At 37.5% G+C, this 17770-nt stretch overlaps 1 protein-coding gene across 11 annotated transcripts in view; it reads left to right on the forward strand.

The window, feature by feature from the left end:
* Positions 1 to 17770, forward strand: part of OSBPL3 (oxysterol binding protein like 3) — a 95486-nt gene that overhangs the window by 59017 nt on the left and 18699 nt on the right. For 8 of the 11 annotated variants that reach the window (XM_075419125.1, XM_075419123.1, XM_075419122.1 and 5 more), the window contains 9 exons: positions 2645 to 2771; positions 3614 to 3717; positions 3866 to 3958; positions 4572 to 4728; positions 7113 to 7243; positions 10064 to 10171; positions 12967 to 13101; positions 13806 to 13899; positions 16864 to 17114. In XM_075419125.1, coding sequence (XP_075275240.1) covers positions 2645 to 2771; positions 3614 to 3717; positions 3866 to 3958; positions 4572 to 4728; positions 7113 to 7243; positions 10064 to 10171; positions 12967 to 13101; positions 13806 to 13899; positions 16864 to 17114 — 1200 coding nt within the window. The remainder of the gene's footprint in view (positions 1 to 2644; positions 2772 to 3613; positions 3718 to 3865; positions 3959 to 4571; positions 4729 to 7112; positions 7244 to 10063; positions 10172 to 12966; positions 13102 to 13805; positions 13900 to 16863; positions 17115 to 17770) is intronic. The other 3 variants (XM_075419131.1, XM_075419132.1, XM_075419133.1) reach the window with 1 other exon arrangement.

A 17770-nucleotide genomic window follows, 5' to 3' on the forward strand; every position in this document is an offset into this window, starting at 1 on the left:
ACTGGCTGATGTTCACCCAGAGAAGCTCTTCTGCTGCAGTCTAGAACCAGTGATCTTTTTTGAGAATAACGTCTTTTTTAGCAATACTGTATTGCTTACTGTAACTGAAAAGTTTCTGTCAATTCCAGAAGTGTCTCCTAATCAGCAATTGCCTCTTTGTTATCCTCCTATCTAAGGTTTTCTTTTCCTTTGCTATATTACTGTGTGATCTGAGGGAGCTTGTTCCCCAATACCTGCAGCTGATCACTTTGGTAGGACTATCCTGTAACTGAGTTTTACCGAACACAAGCATGTGCCTGAACAGCTTTTTGCTGCTGGCTGAGAGGGAGGGGATCTGTGTGAACAGGCAGCTAGGAAGCTGAAAAAACAGTAACTCGCCCTGCGGTAATGGGGCAGTTCTGCAAAAAGCTGTCTGGATGCTTTCCGTGGTGTCAGCACCTCTGTGGGTCTGACAGCCTGCTCTTCCGAGGCTGAGTCTGCAAGGAAATGGCAAACCTCCTGTGGCCGGTTAGTTCTTTTCTCCCGAAAGGCAGCAGGGATCGGAGGGGGGGGAAGGGCAGAAGAATATCAAGGGCAAAAGTGGAACACTGCAAAGCCCGTGATACGTCTATGACCGTGCTCTCAAAAAAAAAAAAAAAAAAAGGGGAAAGAAAAAAAAAGAATCCTTGTGACCAGCATATCTAAAATCTATGCTCACTATCGGGAAACTAACCATTTCTTCTTTAGCATGAAAGACTTTAATTCACTTCTAATTTATTAATCCAGATTTGCACTGTAAAGAAGACCTACTTATTTTCATGTGAAAAATAGTAGGAGATAGTTCTTAAGCTGCAGTTAATCACCTTAGCTCTGCTGAAGCTCGATGGAAGTTTGCCAATTTACACCAGCCCTAGCTTGTAGTTAGTTGATATTAATCCAGCAGTTAGTTTATTTTGAGAACAATATATCAAGTAAACTTTGCATTGCATTTTATTTGCTTTTAGAAACACCTGATCTGTTTTCACATCTGTGTTGTTGTTGTTGTTGTTGGGAGGTAGGTGTGTGTATCTACATATGTTTATGTGAAATGCTTGGATTCTAAAGCTTAGCCATGCTGATCAAAAGCAAAACTACGCTAACTGGAGCTACAGATACTCTCTCTTGACTGTTTCTTGGCAATGCCTACTTCCTTTTTCCCTCCTGCTCATGACCCTCGTGTATATGAGTTCTGGAAGATTTGCTTATATCAGACAGATCAGATTTTTGAAGAGATAATTGTGGGATTTGTTTCCAAAATGCCAATACAATTGCTCATCTTTAAATTCAGTTTACTTGTGCTTTTAAGGGTATTGGGATTGTTATTTGGATATACATGTATAGATGACTAAAGCTCATACAGCTTTATGTAGGAATAAAATAGCTGAATTGCACAGATTATTTTAAAAATAAATATGCTGATTGATGCTTACTACTATTCCATACTGACTATATAAATTGACATAGTACTGAATGACATCACGTAGAGAGTGCATTTTACTTCATTCTGCAGCTCAGATTGGAGCTTATATTGTAAATTTAAAAAGATCAGTTAAGAAAACTGCAACTGACTGAGATGTAGGTGGTGTTTGCTACGAATAGATTTAAAACTAGTACTACCTGAATTTTGATATAAGGTGAGCGGGAGGCAACAAAGTTTGTAAAGTGTATGCTTTAGAGAAGAGCCAAACAATTTAGTCACCTTTTCTCTTAACCAGTAAATCGTTCACATAATGGCACTTGAGATGAAATATTTTAACACCAATTTTAAACAAGATGTTGACAAAGCATGTAATTTGTGCAACTTCCTGACATAGATATTATTAAAGATGAAAGCTTTAGTAAGGTCTAAAACTAATTAGCCATTTGAATGGCTATTATTTGTAGTTATGTTAGAGAGGAAAACAACTTTATAGGCCACAATCAACTGGTAATAATATTGGGTAGAAATTTGAAACTATTTAGTTGTACTACTCAATTAGCTCTTGCACAGAACTTCCAGCATCTCCCAAAGCATCTGATAGTAGGCACCTGCTGAAAATGAGATAAGTTTGAAAATGGTTACTAAGTCATTGTGAAAGGGTAGTATTTACCCAGATGAGGTGTGTGCTCACATGTGTATTAAGGCCTGTCAAGCCAAATCCATGCTAAATTCATACAACTTTGAGTAAAATTTCTAAGTAACATCTAGTACATCTTGCTTTCTTCACTGAAAACTAACTAACAAATATGGGCATGTTATATTTAAGTTAATTTTGGGGCTTGTTTGAGGAACATGGAGAATGAACAGGAATGTCTGACTTTGGTCTTGTTCAGATATGGTGCTTTAATTGTATTAACTTGACTTAATTTATGCAGAACTTTGCCCTTCCTCAAAATTTAGTTTTCAGCAATTTTTTATGGTTCCTTTAGTATTTCTGCTGCTTGTGGACAGCAGTTATGTTAGATATCCTGACATTATGCACAACAACTGTACACCTAGTCTAGTTCATACAGTTTTTTCCTCCATGTTATTGATGTCATCAGTCCGTGTCCCTGATCATGGACCTGAACTGTTGGTTGTCAAAATTCATGCATACAACATTAATGTATTTTTTGTTAATAATTCACTTGTTCTTTTTTGGAACAGGCAGGCAGCTTGACCAAACAGAATTCATTGTCAGCTGTAGGTAACTTGTCATTTTCGTTTTCGAGTAATGAGTCTAGGATTTCATCTTGGCTGCAGTCTTCTGAAGACATGGTAAAATGCTCAAGAGGTAATGATATTTGAAGGAATCTGAAAGTAGCCTAATATTTTCCCTAGTTTTTCTTGACAATGAGAGCGCTACACTGTAAGTAGTCATTACAGTTAGAGTTCTTTCTGAAACGGAAGGAGGAAAGGAGTGTTTTTTGATTAACTGGCTACTCGCTTGTTTTCAAAAGGGCTCATGATTTTGGATGTGGGCATATCAATTGTGAGAACCTCTTCAGGGAACCTGTACATTTCAGTACATTTTTTTAATATACAAACATCACCTTCAGTAGTAAGATTTGAGCTTTCTTAAGCTGAGTATTCAAAAAATTGAAGCATCCAAAATCTAGTTATTTAAAAAGCACTAAATCTTTGCACTTCAAAGTCACCTTCTGCTTTGATACTTACCTAAGAGCATGAATATCTTTCTCATGTTGGTAGTATCTTTATGATACTTATTTCGTAGAGTTCTACCCACCAGTGAGCTTCAGCTCTAATATAGAGGAGCCTCATCTCTAGCTCTGAATGTACAATTCAGTCTTGATGCCTATGGCATTGTTACTCTCACCATGAAGAGCTCTGACTAGTCCTAACCTGCAGTAATTATAACATTATTCTCATTTTTCTGCAACCAGCTAGGATAAAATATTATGGTCGTTATACGCACCATATAGATGCATTTCAATATTTTGAATTTGAACTTGAAGATAGAAGCATGCAAGCTTTTTATCCAGTCTAATAATGTGCTTTTAGTCAATGAATAACTTGTGCTAGCTACAATCAAAATAAGTCTAACCTGTAAAGAAAAAAACTTTCAGTGTGTCTGTTACTTTAGGGCAACTGAAAATATTCTTTTGTTCAAAACAGACCTCTCCAGCTGTCACGCATATCTACTGGAAATGAACCAGCTGTTACAGAGCATGGATGTTCTTCACAGGACATATTCAGCGCCTGCTATAAATGCTATGCAGGTTTGTTCTCTAAAAAACAAAACCAAAAAATGTTTTCCCTTGCAATTCCAGAAAAACAACCCCAAATCCTAAAGGATCAAGATATTTCTTTTTAGCGCTGTTAGTTTTATGACAATCTAATTATTTTTGTCCTGTGTGTTCTTAAAAGGTTGGACCTTTTGAAAGCCCAAAGAAGGAAAAGAGAACACACAGGAGGTGGCGATCCAGAGTTGTTGGGAAAGAGGCTAAAGGAATGTTACAGGTAACTTCAGTCTTTCCAGTGCCCATCTTTCTCCAAATCTTTGTTATTGATCACTTCTTGGTGTAACCAGTTTAGGAAATATGAATACTTTCTAAGTAGTGTCCTGTGCTAGCTCATTTTAAGTGGTAACATATCAGACAAAATACAAATATGTTGTCATTGATATATGCAATAGGATCTGTGCTGTTACCTTCAGGACACTGGCCATGTTTTTTTGCCCATGTTTTTGGACTGCCTCCAATCTGGGGGGTTGTGGTGATGCGTTTTTTTATCAGTACAGATTTTTGCAAATTCTCTAGATAGTTTTGTACACATTTGCATCCAGAGGCCATGTGATTAAATACTTACAAGTAGGGAAAAATAGTATAGTGTATGCTACAGCTCTCAATGGGCTTGTTTCTTGGAGTTTTGCGAAATCTCCAGTTATGATATCTTGGGCAAGGTTATATCTATGGTTTCATTTGATATAAGTGTCATCCATTCCAAGTCTATTGGTAATTGACAGTATTTTTTCCATTTTTGGTGTGTCTGACATGTAGCCCAGGTGGGTATGATAAAACAGAATTTTCTTTACAGTTTGTAAAAACATCACAAATAGCTATCCTCCTTACAGGTGCCTTCAGTATTTTCTGCCCCTATGAGGCTGCATGCTTCCAATCCTAACTTATCTACAATAGATTTTGTAGAGGAGAAAAATTACTCCGATGGCTCTGAAACATCATCAGAATTTACTAAAATGCAAGAGGACTTATTTCACATCGCACATAAAGGTAAATGAAATTGTCTTTCATATGTGGTTTCATATCATCATGTTTTAAATAATGATGTGAATTCTGGGAATGCTTCTTGTTTAATGTTTAGAAAAAGCAGAAAACACTTTCCCTTCCTTTAATTCCTTTGAGAAATTGCAAATGTTGAGATCCTGAGTAATTTGAAAAAGTAGCTTAATCACCACATTTGAATTTTTTTTTTTATTTAATAAAGGACATCCCTTTGATTTACATGCTAAAAACCTAGATTGTATTTTTTTTGCCAAAAGATAAAAATCCTAAAATCAGTTGCTGTAAACACAACAGCAGATTTATACTCTTTTGTGTTTGCATGCATATGTGTGTATATGAGCACATGTATGTTTGTATATTCGGTGTACTTCACTGTGTTTCAGAGTCAACATTTGTTGGTGATGCAAGGGTTGCTATGGTAGTAACCTATTTTTAGTGAATACAGAAGAGTAAAATCATGTAAAGCAGCCAGAGGGGTAGCTTGACTAGAAATATTTCTTCTCAAATTTATTTTTCATTAGCAGTGCTTTGCTCCATCACCCGCACACCAGAAATACTTTTATTGTTCAAGTGATCTCAGCGAGGAAGGCACTTAAGCATTTATATCTGAAAGACTTTCGGGAGTATTGGCTTTGTCCCCTTTTGCACAAGATGATGACTGATGTCATCAACAAGCATTCTTTACTTGTTTTTCCCCTCTAGTGCTGAGGTATCTTGATTCCATTATGTAAGAAATGTGTTGAAGTAGTAAACTTTATGAAGTCAATTATAGTCAAAACTGATGTATATTTTCCAAAAAGAGAAAAGAAGTCAAGGTGGAGTGCAGCTGGAAAAGTTGCTATTAAGTGGAGCAAAGAAGTCGTCTGCCCAAGATAATCTTACCTGAAATGTCCATGTGGGAAATTTTGGTTAGACTGACCCATGTGTTGAAGGGACAATTGACTTGGTACTATTTAATACAGTATCATTTTATTAAGAGTACAAAGAATTTTTTTCCAAAGTTGGTTTATACCGTACCCCTTCCGAAAAAGGGTAGTGAAGACAAATTTTGCTTTAGCTTTTGATACAAATTAAATAAAATGTAACATTAGTATGTAATAATTCTTGAAAATTTATACTAGTATATAATTTATTAAATGACATTTAAGGTCACTGAAGATTCTGGTCATGTCATTCACATATGAAAGGCTAACATAAAATAGATCATAGTGGATACACCTTCCTCCCCACCCTCTATGATACTGTTAGAGAGTTCTTGAGACAGGTTAAAGTATGAGAATTAGCTTTGGTAATGGATTGCAGTGTTGAAATATACCTTAAGAATATTGTCTTGTAAGAGAAAATTAGGTTACATCGCATGCTCAGTGAAGTGATGATGATTCAGGTTAACTCTGAGTGGATGATTAGAGGAGAGAGGTATCATATATTGCTTGTTCTTTGCCCTTTCCATGCATCCATGCTCAGGTTTTATATCTCCATTTCCCTACAAATGAATACATTTTTGCATTGACAATTCTTATGACTATATTACAAGGCTTGATTAGGCCCTCAGAAACCATCAAATTCTCCAGTTAGAGAATGTTGAAATCCTACATAAACAAATATTACTTGAATAAATTTTTATTCCTTGTGGTTAAAGGAAAGATTTAATGTCTTAAAGGTAAAAAAGTGAGGAAAGCGCATTTCCCCTTTAAAAATCTCATGACTTTAAAACTGCGTGATCTGTTGTCTGATTTGAATGTTTCAGGCTGGTGATACTGGGCCAGGAAGGAGTAGAAGTAGCAGTGTAACGTGCACAACATTCAGGATCTGACCCTTTGAGTCGCTAAATCATCTAACAAGCTGAAATTTCTTTATCCCCAAAAGAGATAACAGAACTCAACACCACAGTTGACTTGCTTGTGGGGAAACTACTAACCCTATAGCTGTGGCACAGTATGTGTTATAGCTGCTTTTTTTTTTCTGGTTCATTTTTTTTCTTCCATCTTTTCTTCTCCCCCACTGGAATTCTTAAAGGAGTGTGGAATAGAGTCATGACCATCTGAAGATTCAAGCTAACTGGGGAACAAAGCAAGTGAAGAGCAGATGTGGTTAGTTAGCTTTGTTGCCATCTGTCACAAATAATCAGAGTAATTTTTACTGTGGCTAATATAGTCAACACAGTAGCATTCACCATAAGCATTTGTCCTACTAAAAAAATCTACCCTATAACCTTGATTAATATTACTTGTTTTTAGTAACCCACCCTGGATCTCTCAACTTAAATTCTTGTTTCTGTCACCATAAACGATGTTTCATTGACACTTTACATGATTGGTATGTATACATTTGGTAACTGTTTTTAATTGTCACTTTTTACAAAATGGTTCTAGTTTACTTCAGCTTGAGGTCAGCTTTCAGCACCATATCTACAGAGAGAGAAAAGCTGAAGCAGATGCTAGAGCATGATGCATCCTCATCTCCATCTGCACAAATAGTTGGCTTGAAGAATGCCTTAACATCCGTAAGTGACATGCTGAAGTTCAGCAAGCTTCATGGTCATCAAATACTACTCTTAAATTTTATAGTAGTTAATTTCTGTTTCTTTATGTCTGTTCTGTGCTACAATTTGCAGTATTGAATCATATTAAGTTATTATGTATGGTGTTTTTCAAAGATTCTTTCCTAAATGTTAAAGGTATAGTGAAATCACTGAAGTTTGATAGATAGATAGATTTAGGTGTATAGTATAATCTGTATCATTTGACGTTAAGAATCAGAAGGCTGCTCTGTGATGATGAGTCTTCTTTCTCTCAAAACATACGCTGTTGAATTGCTCAGTTCTGGTAGGTTGTGTTTCTTGTTTCTTTTCTTTTCCTAAACAGCACTCAAGTATTCACTGTATGACTTGGCATAAAATAAAAGTGAGAGTGGCTGAAAGCGCTCAGCTGTACCTTCTAATGCACTAGAGATTCACCATGCTGCACCAAGACACTGCAAAGCAAATTCAAGTACAACTTGTTCATACTGCCTTCCAACCTTAGCCGTCTAAAAGCAGCTACGGAGTTGTTAGGGCAGACTTCTAAATGACAAAAGATTTTTCACTTTAAAAAGATGAACATTTTTGGTTGATGTGCTTTTTGTAATTGGTTGAGACCAGCACTTTTAGGTTGGTCATTTTTGAACATGTCAACCAGACAGTGGTCTGAATTCAGAGCAATGAGGGTCATCATTACCATGGTCTTATATTTTCAGTGTTTGTTGCAAATTCCTTATCGGAGGCAGGGGAGACTCTCATGACATTGAGATAACTCCAAGATGATCTGTATCACATTTATCAATATGAAAACTTCCCTTTGCTTTACTAAAGCTGCATATGGTTATAGTTTAAGTGTATGACATGCCTCTTTGCCTAGATCTTTAGAGCCCATGATGTTTAGAGAAAGCTGAAACCTGTTGCATAATAACCATACTCACTCACTTGCACTTCTCTGTTTTTGGCTTTCAGATGTTCCACTTCTGATATTTGAATAGGTGACATTTATTTTTCCAGTGTTATTTGCCTACCATTTTATATAAAAACAATCTGTTTTAAGATTTCAGTGAACACTCAGCTTAACATTTTTTTTTTCTGAGCAACGAAATTCTGTTGTCTGTCTTCATCCTCTAAATGTTTTTAGAAAGTCATGTGTTTAGCTCTTATCTGATACTTAATAAGCCTTTTATAGCCCATCCAGAAGTCATCTGTGAACCTTGGCAATTTCAGCAGAGGTTAACACCAGTGACAGCTATTCATAGCCTGCAGATCTGTAAAGCCATGATGCCAACAGAAATTTTCTCACCCTGTAGAGCATAGATCCTGTAGGAGAAATGAAAAAGCTTCCTTTGAAGATGTATGGAATCACAGATATGATAAACTTGACATATTTCTAAGACTTTCTTGCAAGAGAGTCCTGTGTTGATGACTTTGACTTAGTGTTTGTTGTTGTTCGTTCCATTTTGTTTTCTGTACCTGAGGAACAAAAAAAATCAGACTCAGGGGTTGAAAGCTATCAAACATAAGTCTGTTTTGGTCTCCTCAGCCTGGAAGGGGACGAAAAGTGAACAGATTTAAAGTGGAAAAAACATCACAAAGTTAGCATATCTGCCTCTGCTTCTCCCCCATTAAGATAATATCCTTGACCTGTGCACAGTCTAAGAAAAGCAAATACAGAATGGGGAAAGTACAATATTTTTATTTTGGAGGGAGGAAGAAGACAGTAGAAGGAAGAAAACATTTTGTAGCAAACAATGAAAATTGGAAGATGCAATTACAGGAAAGCTGTGTAAATTCTTTTTTGCACTTATTTGATGTTGTGGGTATAACACCATGCTGTCCACCTGAACACTTGATACAGAATTGATATATGTGTGTATGGCGGATTCAGACCACATGTATGTAAAGCCAGAAAACACTCTCTCCCCTCCATCATCACTTTGAACTTACTGTCTTTCCTGCCCTTAAGACTATTTCTAACAAAAATTACTATTTAAATCAGAAGCATCTGTGGGACAAAGCAGATGTGTAAACAGCAGGATTCTCCACATCCTAGTATATATTCAGATGACTACAATGTGCAGTAGGTCTTCAGCATTGTTCCAAAATTAGTAACCCAATATTTCGGGGTTTTTTTTAGAGGTATTTTCATTGCAGGCAGGATTGCATTCTCTTCTAGAAATCTACCCTAACTGACATCTGTCCATCAGATGCACCCAAAATGAGTAAATAACATGTAACAAACATGAGTTTGCAGTAGAGGCTTTTTATTCTGTTTTTTGACATCATAAGCTGATAGGATACAAATTGTACCTGTACCTGCCTGAATTTAAATCTTGTTTCTCTGTCAGTGGAAGGCAAAGGGAACTGTCAGTATACCAGGCTGATGGGGAAATTAAATGTTTTTGGATGTGGCAAGAGTAAGAGTTGATGTTGAGTGAGGCTAGGTTGGAGATAGGGGTGAAGGAAGGGAGCTTGAAAAGAAAAAATATGCACAAAATTAATTTCTACCTTATTAAATCAGCTTGCAAAATCTGGTAACTTGAACTATCCCTGCCATCTTTGGCTTTTTTTTCTCCATTTATGTGTCTTTTCCCTCACTGCACAGAAATAATATTAATTTGAGAGATAAGGAACAGAGTTTGAAGCATTTATAATAAATGATTTGCTGAACCAGTAAAAAATCGTGTGGTGGTAGTGTTTTATACTACACTTGAAATAACTCTTTGCCCCGTTTTACACAATAAAGTCACATTCAAATTAGTTGAGAGAACTTGATATCCCCAATATTTTTGTTAAATATTCCAGGCAATAGCACAAAACACAGATCTTAAAGACCGGTTACGCAGAATACATGCCGAATCTATGATCCTTGATTCAGCATCTAATGCAAAATCAAGTCCAGATTTGGTGAAGGTGGGTATGGATTTCCTCTTTCAGTGATGTCTGTTCCTCAAGCCCCTACATCTAGACAGTGCTGTGTAGCTGCATCTTGTCCTATTCTTCATGTCTTTTCTATGGCGTATTGTGTTAGCAAAGTGAGTCCACTTTCATGGTTATGAGTCATTTCTGATGATGCATTGTGTAATACTTGATTTCAGAAACTTTCCTTGTGAGCATTTTTTCTGAGCGCATTTCCATTGCTTTTTGCTGCTGGTTCCCGGTGTTCTCCCTCGTCTCCTGCCCGCTTCCCGTTCAGCATGAACAGAGCTGCCGCCTTATTACCCTTATGCTGCTGTTTCTCTCCCCCTTATTCCCTCATTAACTTTCAAGTTCTGTAGCTCTTTCTGTTGCCTGTGTAAATATTATTAGTCCAGAACGCCGGCTACCGGCGTGGCTCGTGTAAGGTTTAGAACAACTATCAGACATTTCCGTGAAAGGATCAAAGAAACGAGACGTGCAAGAGCCCTTTCAGCCAGTCAGTTTTCTTTGTGTGAAGCCAGGGAGTCTTCTACATATCCAGTCAGCCAGTTTGAAAAGTGCTGATGTTCAGACAGTTTTTTTGGCTTGCTGCAGAATGCATGTGAATATTTATGTATTTATAGGTCACAAAATCTAGGTGTTAATGGTGCTAGTGAGAGAAGCAAGAGCTGTGTTATTTCTGATGGATTTTGCTGAATGTCAGCTCATACAGAAACTTCTGCTGTACTTGTAGTATAAATCTTTCCTAAGAACTTGAGTGAATGTAGTGCTGGGGGGTTTATATAGCTTATTATTTCCTTTTAAAGACAGTTTAGTCATTCTGTCTGTTCAGTTCTGGTTTAGTTCTGTTTTAGCAGAGCTGTGTTTTGGTCATAGTTAGCTGTCCTTTTTTTTTCCTCTCTCTAAGGTAGTTGATCATTCTAATGCCTTTTGCTTTTAGTCCCACGAGAATCTGAGCAGCACTTAAACTGCTATCCAGACAAGCATTAATGCATGGTTTTTTAATTTCAGGAGTTCTTTATTTTCTCATTGAGTGGAAAGATTATTAGATGAAAATAGCTTTCAAAAGGTCCTTTAGAGGTTTCATTCACAAATTCCCTCTGGCATGGTTTGGGATGGAATTTAAGGATGAAATCACTTATACTAGAGAAGTTCAATTTTAGATTAGGTGGAGGACTATGATACATTTGTGCTGCTGTGAGGAAGACAGGGCCACTGCACAAAACTTGTGTCTAAATGATACATCAGGTACTATGATAGACCCATGAAAATTGAAGCAGTATAAACTTCTGTCTCAAGCCTTTCCATAAGGTAAAAGTTTAGTTCGTCTATTGGGCAGTTTGTTGTAGTTTATCATGTGAGAGTGGGAACGTGAAATAAGACAACCTGAAACTCTCATGTGATAGATATAAAAACCTGCAGTTCTTTTTGAGCCCTTCCTGCTCACTTTCCTTCTCATATTCAGAATAGTACTAGAAACAATTCCAGTAGCAATGCTCATGTGTGTAAGAATTTTACGTTTCTTTTACTTGTAGGCTAGTGTAACTACCTTCGCACAGAAGAGACTATGTTGAGGTTCCCTCTTTTCTTGCTGCTGTATCAGAAGTTTGGGGTTTTTTTTTAAAAAAAAGTCTATTGTATGGTAACAGTTTGGTTTGTTTGCCTTGTCACCATTATCAGCACGTACTGAATAACGTTCCATACTACAGTAAAACCTACCAACAGAAGAGCTTTGAAAGAAGATTTGTCAGTTTGATTACAGACTTAGATTGTTCATTATGTTGTTCTGAAAGTTAAACATTACAATTCCTGCAAAATTATGACAGGGCAGTCATGGTTATAAATTTATAAAACATCTCATGCAGAAAAGCTTGAGAGCAGCTAATACACTCCTTTGGGTCACCTAGCCCTTTTCCTTAGCATTGGTGGAGTCATCAGGGAAAACAATAGTGCACAATGTTCTGCAACATTTTTACTGCATCCACAGAATGAACCAAGTCTCACTGGTTACCTCACCTTTGCTAGGGCACCTTTTGGAACTCTGCTTACACCAGTGATACGTAGAGCTTCCATGGGAGGAGTCACCAAGATCTCCACGGCAGCCAAATGTGCCTGCAGCAGCAAAAGCGATGTCACTTATGTGACTTTGATAATATGTTGGTTTTGGTTAACATGGAGCTATCTCAGGTGTGGATATGAAGGAAAGCTTTCTAAAGCACAGCACAGAAAATTATCTAGTGAAGAAAGAGAGCTAGGAAAGCATTGCTATTATATAGAAAGCAGCTTTGCTCCTCTGAATTTTATGTGCCGCTGCACTGCAGGCTTTGCATTAAGGAAGGCTTGGGAGGAAAAGACGAATTCATTTGCTAAAATCAGAAGGGAATGTGAATCTAGGACGCAATATGAAGAGACGGGAGTTTTGTTCTTTTGGGGGCTTTTTGATGATACACTTGTGTATGTCTGGCTCACTCAAATGCCAAAGCATTTTTACATATATATATATATATATATTTTTTTTTTTTTTTTAGGAAAAAGTATATGCAGTGCCATAACTGATTTACTGAATACGCATTGCTTTCCTTTCCTTTTTCCTTCTTCTCTTTGGTCTGTTTTACTTTGTTTTTATATCCCTCTTTGAAACACATGCTACCTTTCACTAAATTGGAGAGAGGAGCATGTGCAGTCTTCTCCCAGTGTTTCACAGCCCTTCAAGTTATGTAACTGTGGAACTGCATGCATGAAGGATATTTGTGGTACTTCTCTCAAAACTTTTTATTTCTTTTAAACAGGAAAATTCGAGAGAAGAAAGCAGAGCTCTGGTTCACCAGGTTTCCAATGAAAGCAGACTCTCTATAGCTGACTCTCTCACAGAATTTTTTGATGCACAGGAAGTCCTACTGTCTGCTAGCTCTTCAGAAAATGAGGTCTGAGCCTTGATTGACACCATTCTGACGTAGTTTCTTATCTGCTACTTGTTGTGCAGTCTTTCTGAGAGCTAGCTGCATGTCAGATGACTGCCAGAAAATGAAAATTTTCAAAACATTTAGAAATTTATGTGCTGAGTGTATTTATTTGTTGTCATTGTCTCTTCACAGTAAAATGTAACAATTATTATAGAGAAGCCTTATATGCACAGTGAGGCAAATGGCAGTTAGGTAGCTAGTATGCAGGTACTGCATGTATTGTATTGTTTACCTTGAGTTGTTATACAGCTGTGTAAGAAATTGTATCATAGAAATATATAATCATACCTGTCCTCATGGTATCTGTAGGTACCTTGGGGCTGATGTTGTGCATATTGAAACTTAATAGCTCATTTTGACACCTCTCTTGGACCCCAGAAAAACCTTGGCTTTTGGTATGAGGAAAGCCGCCTTAGCTGTTGGGCCAAGAAGATGAAGCATGTCTCCCCTAAAAGGATAGCTGAATTTTCAATGATGGTGATCTTCCCCAAACTCAGCTGTGTGTTCTTATGACTTCTTAGTACTTTCCTGTAATACTGAAACACAGCTTAAACAGTTCAAATCTATTAAAACAATAATTGCATTGGAAAATAACAATTTTCATGTGCATATGGGGTTATTTTAATGAGTCATGTATCTTGCTTATTTCCCCACCCCACACTTAGGTGTCAGATGATGACTCATACGTAAGTGATATCAGTGATAATGTCTCAGAAGATAACCTAAGCAATGACATGGAGAATGAAAGACAAACTTTAGGTAAGTTCAGTGTTTTATTATACCATGTTTTGAGAATTTGCTTTGCTTATGTTTGTTTAGGATATTTTTTTTTCTTATCTTACTAGAAATAATCTGATATTTCAGGATTTGAGGTGTAAACAGCCTGTGTTTTTTCTCTTACAGCCCCAGATTGGTTTTGAACAGCACATTCTGGCTAATCTCATTAACAGGGCGCAGGCACTGTTGGTTAAGCAGGATGGTGGTTCTGTATCAGCCGAGAAACACCTATTTTTTTGGCTTCTTTGGTGCAACTCCCATTCCTTTTCAGTTCCTTTCATGGCCACAGGATTTTTCAAAGTAGCAAGACCTAGCTGCTTTCTTTTTTTCAAAGAGTAATTTTCTTCTTGTCACTGTTTTTTCAGTCTGCATTCAGAGTTCTGTTGTTTTTAGCAGAACTCAGTGTTTAAAGGTGTTTATTCATGAGAATAATTATGCACTGGCAGGCCTGGTGTATGACCATAAGGATTTCTTTTTTGCATGTTTTAATCATGATAGTCTTGTTAGTACATATGCTTGTTTAACTGTCTTGCTAATTAGAGACAGAATCAAAAAAAGAGGGGAGAGAAATCGGTCATAACAAACTGATTGGCTTTGTGCCTTCAGCTCCTTTCAGAGCTAACCACAATGTTCTTCCCCTTCTACCAATACATTTTTATCTTCAAAAACGCTGAACAGTGGTTTCTTACTAGCAACTATTTCCTGATCATCTCCAAGGACCAGTGGATCCCTATGATCTTGGATAAAGAATACAGGTTGATTTATCTCATGATATGGACGTTAGCAAACTGTACTAGTGTGGCTGCTCATCTTGTAACAAAGACTGTCACTGAACCTCTTTTGTATTAGCAGCACTTCCATATGCTTCTGCTACCTGCTATCTCTGTACTCTGGGCAGCCTGCCACTTCCACTAATAGCAAACTGGATGTCTTTTTCCTACAGGGCTTTAGCTGAACCATAAATTGTGGGATTATGATAAAATCCTGTGGCGAATGTAACATAGAAGGTCAGAGCAAATGATGGTAATGGTCCAGTCTGGCCTTAAAAGTCATTGAGTCTAGCTGGAGGTCAGATGTCTTAATCTCCTTCAGTATTGTCACTGGCCATTTGATACAGCTCTTGCAAACCAGAACTGCATGGGCTTTTCTTTTCATGGGGGGTGGGCAAACTTCACTGTGTAGAAAATTTGGTATCTGAATATCTTAGTTGTTTCTCTGCTCTGTTTTGTCACCAGTTTACCCTAGTTAATGGGCTGGTCCAGGATGTGTAATTCAGTCAGTTAGTATTCTGCTTTTAATCAAGCTGTTCAAGGACACAGCCAAATCCTGTTTCAGAGAGCTCTTTCGAACAAGGATTAATTTTTAGCATCTACCTCCTTCCTTTCCACATAGCCCCTCGTTCCTGAGGTATCTAAGGGAACATCCTTATTTTTGGCCTCTTCTGATATTTAATAAATTCTTCCAAGATTATAAGAGCCAACCTCTTAACTATTAACAGTATGATTGTTTCATGTACCTTTTCTGATTCATACTGCCCGTCCATTTTTATGCAAAAAGAAAGAGATAGGCAGTAGACTGCAAATAGTTTGTTTGTCGTTACAGTAACTCAGTCATATGAGATATTGGGATTTTTAGTTTGTGAGTGGCAGGAAAGATAGAAACTTCTTCCTCAAAACTTTGAGGAAGACAAGTGAAAACACTTGAAAACCTCCATCTGAGGCACGGGCTAGCATGCATGGCAGTGATGGAGAAGTTAGCCCTTGTGGTTGTCTGTACTTTGTCACTGTTGGAAGCACCGCTGACATCATGCTTATGTCAGTGGACCAGCAGAGGAAATACTGGTTGAAACTGTGCATTTAAGGGCAGAGATTCTTTGGACATGTGCTGCCCAGCGCTGTTTTAATTCCTCCAAGACAAAGCTGCGTGAGGAAAGCCAGATGTGAGGACAGGGGTTGACAGACTGGGGCCGTACCTGAAAGTCTCCAAATGGTAACTGATTCAAGGGCAGGAGCTTCCTAGGTGCTTCTAAGGATGTGTAAATATAAAATATCTTTGCGTAGTGGCAACTGTATTCCTCTCTGAAACGAGACTGATGTACGGCTAAGCAATGTAATCACTTCAGACTAGTACCCGTTGCAGAAGCTTGTAGCTCTATTTTGATCCTGCCACAAATCATTTCATGGCACACATAGAACTATTTATGCTGTTCCAATTGCTTTGACATAGCAACACAGACCTCAGATATTCATGTCAAGGACTCTTGACATGAGTCCCTTTTTATCTTTAGCAAAGCCATACCTCCACGGTTGCTTCAGATTTTCCACCTTTAAAACAGGCCATTTCTCCACCAATGTATGGGCGAATATAAAAGCTAACACCACTAAAAATTTTTAAATGTTAAGCACTGTGGGGAGCACTGTGGAAAAGACTGCATGTACATCTGTGGTGCAGTAAATTTGCATGGCAGGAGTATTCAAAAAAGTAGGAAAAGATAGGTAGGAGTTGTTGTTATGCTTGGATCTGTAAGTTACGCCTTACCTTCTGAGAAGTGTTGACTTACTTGAAGCTCTGTCAAAGAGAGGGGTTTTATGTCACTTAAACAGATAGGAGTCCACCCCTGTTACAAATAAAATAGTTATAATATTCACCCTTTCAAATTCAAGGGATAGCCTGAGCCTTTCTTGGAGCCTTTAAGGGGAAGGAAGGTCATTTTTTATGCATCTTTTGTACCTGGCAGTTAACATACAGAAATTTAAACCTTGTTCTTAATTTTATCATTTATATAACAGACTATCTTCAACCACAAGTGAAATACTTGAATGAAGTGTGAGGGTGGAAGGAAGTTTTGATAGAAGAAAGATGGTTGCATTTCAGTATATGTTTGCAAAGGGGATGAAATTAAGTAAACAGTGAATTGACTCATTCTGCCACTTCCTTCCTTTTCAGACTGCATTTCTGAAAGTGGAATTGGATGCAATTCTAAAAGGAGAACATGTCTACCAGCTCCATGTCCTAATACAAGTAACATCAGCCTATGGAATATCCTGAGAAATAACATAGGAAAGGACCTCTCCAAAGTGGCCATGCCTGTTGAATTAAATGAGCCACTTAACACCCTTCAGCGTCTCTGTGAGGAGCTGGAGTACAGTGAACTACTAGATAAGGCAGCGCATACGCCTAACCCATTTGAACGGATGGTAAATATTTTATTCCAAATACTTAGCAACATTCAATAGAACAGAATAAATATAAAAACAATGTGCCAAAGAAAGGAAGATGTTCTGTTACATTTTTCTTTTTCTCCCAGCTGAGAAAGGCAGACTCTCCAAATGTGTGTCTGTACATGCTTATATACCTACTGTTTCTGACTCATGCATAATTTCTGTTGCTTTGTGGGGACCTCTTTCTCCTCAAGTACCTTGCTGTCCTGCAAGGTTAAACAAAGAAGTAGTTTAGTTCTGTTTTGCAGTTTTCTCTCTGTAAGATTAAAAATTTACAGCAAAAAGGGAAGGGTGGTTGAACTAATATACTTCCGTCTTGACTATGAAAGCTACAGTATATCTTTTTTTAAGGGTGTCCAATCTGGTAACACATTTGTGCATAGAGGACACTGAATCTTCCAGCCCTACACTATTGTGATATCTTTATAGTAACTAAATGAACTCCATTTGTTTTATTAACTGGTTTTGTGAAGTTTTAGGGTTGATGCAAAATGTTCAGGATCTCAAAACTGGGCAATATGAATGTATGCTGGGTGCAATAATCATAGAATCACAGAATAGTTTGGGTTGGAAAGAACCTTTAAAGGACATCTAGTCCAACCCTCCTGCAATAAGCTCCGATGTATTCCACT

This window comes from Opisthocomus hoazin, chromosome 4, assembly GCF_030867145.1.
Source record: "Opisthocomus hoazin isolate bOpiHoa1 chromosome 4, bOpiHoa1.hap1, whole genome shotgun sequence".
In the NCBI taxonomy this organism is placed as follows: domain Eukaryota; kingdom Metazoa; phylum Chordata; class Aves; order Opisthocomiformes; family Opisthocomidae; genus Opisthocomus; species Opisthocomus hoazin.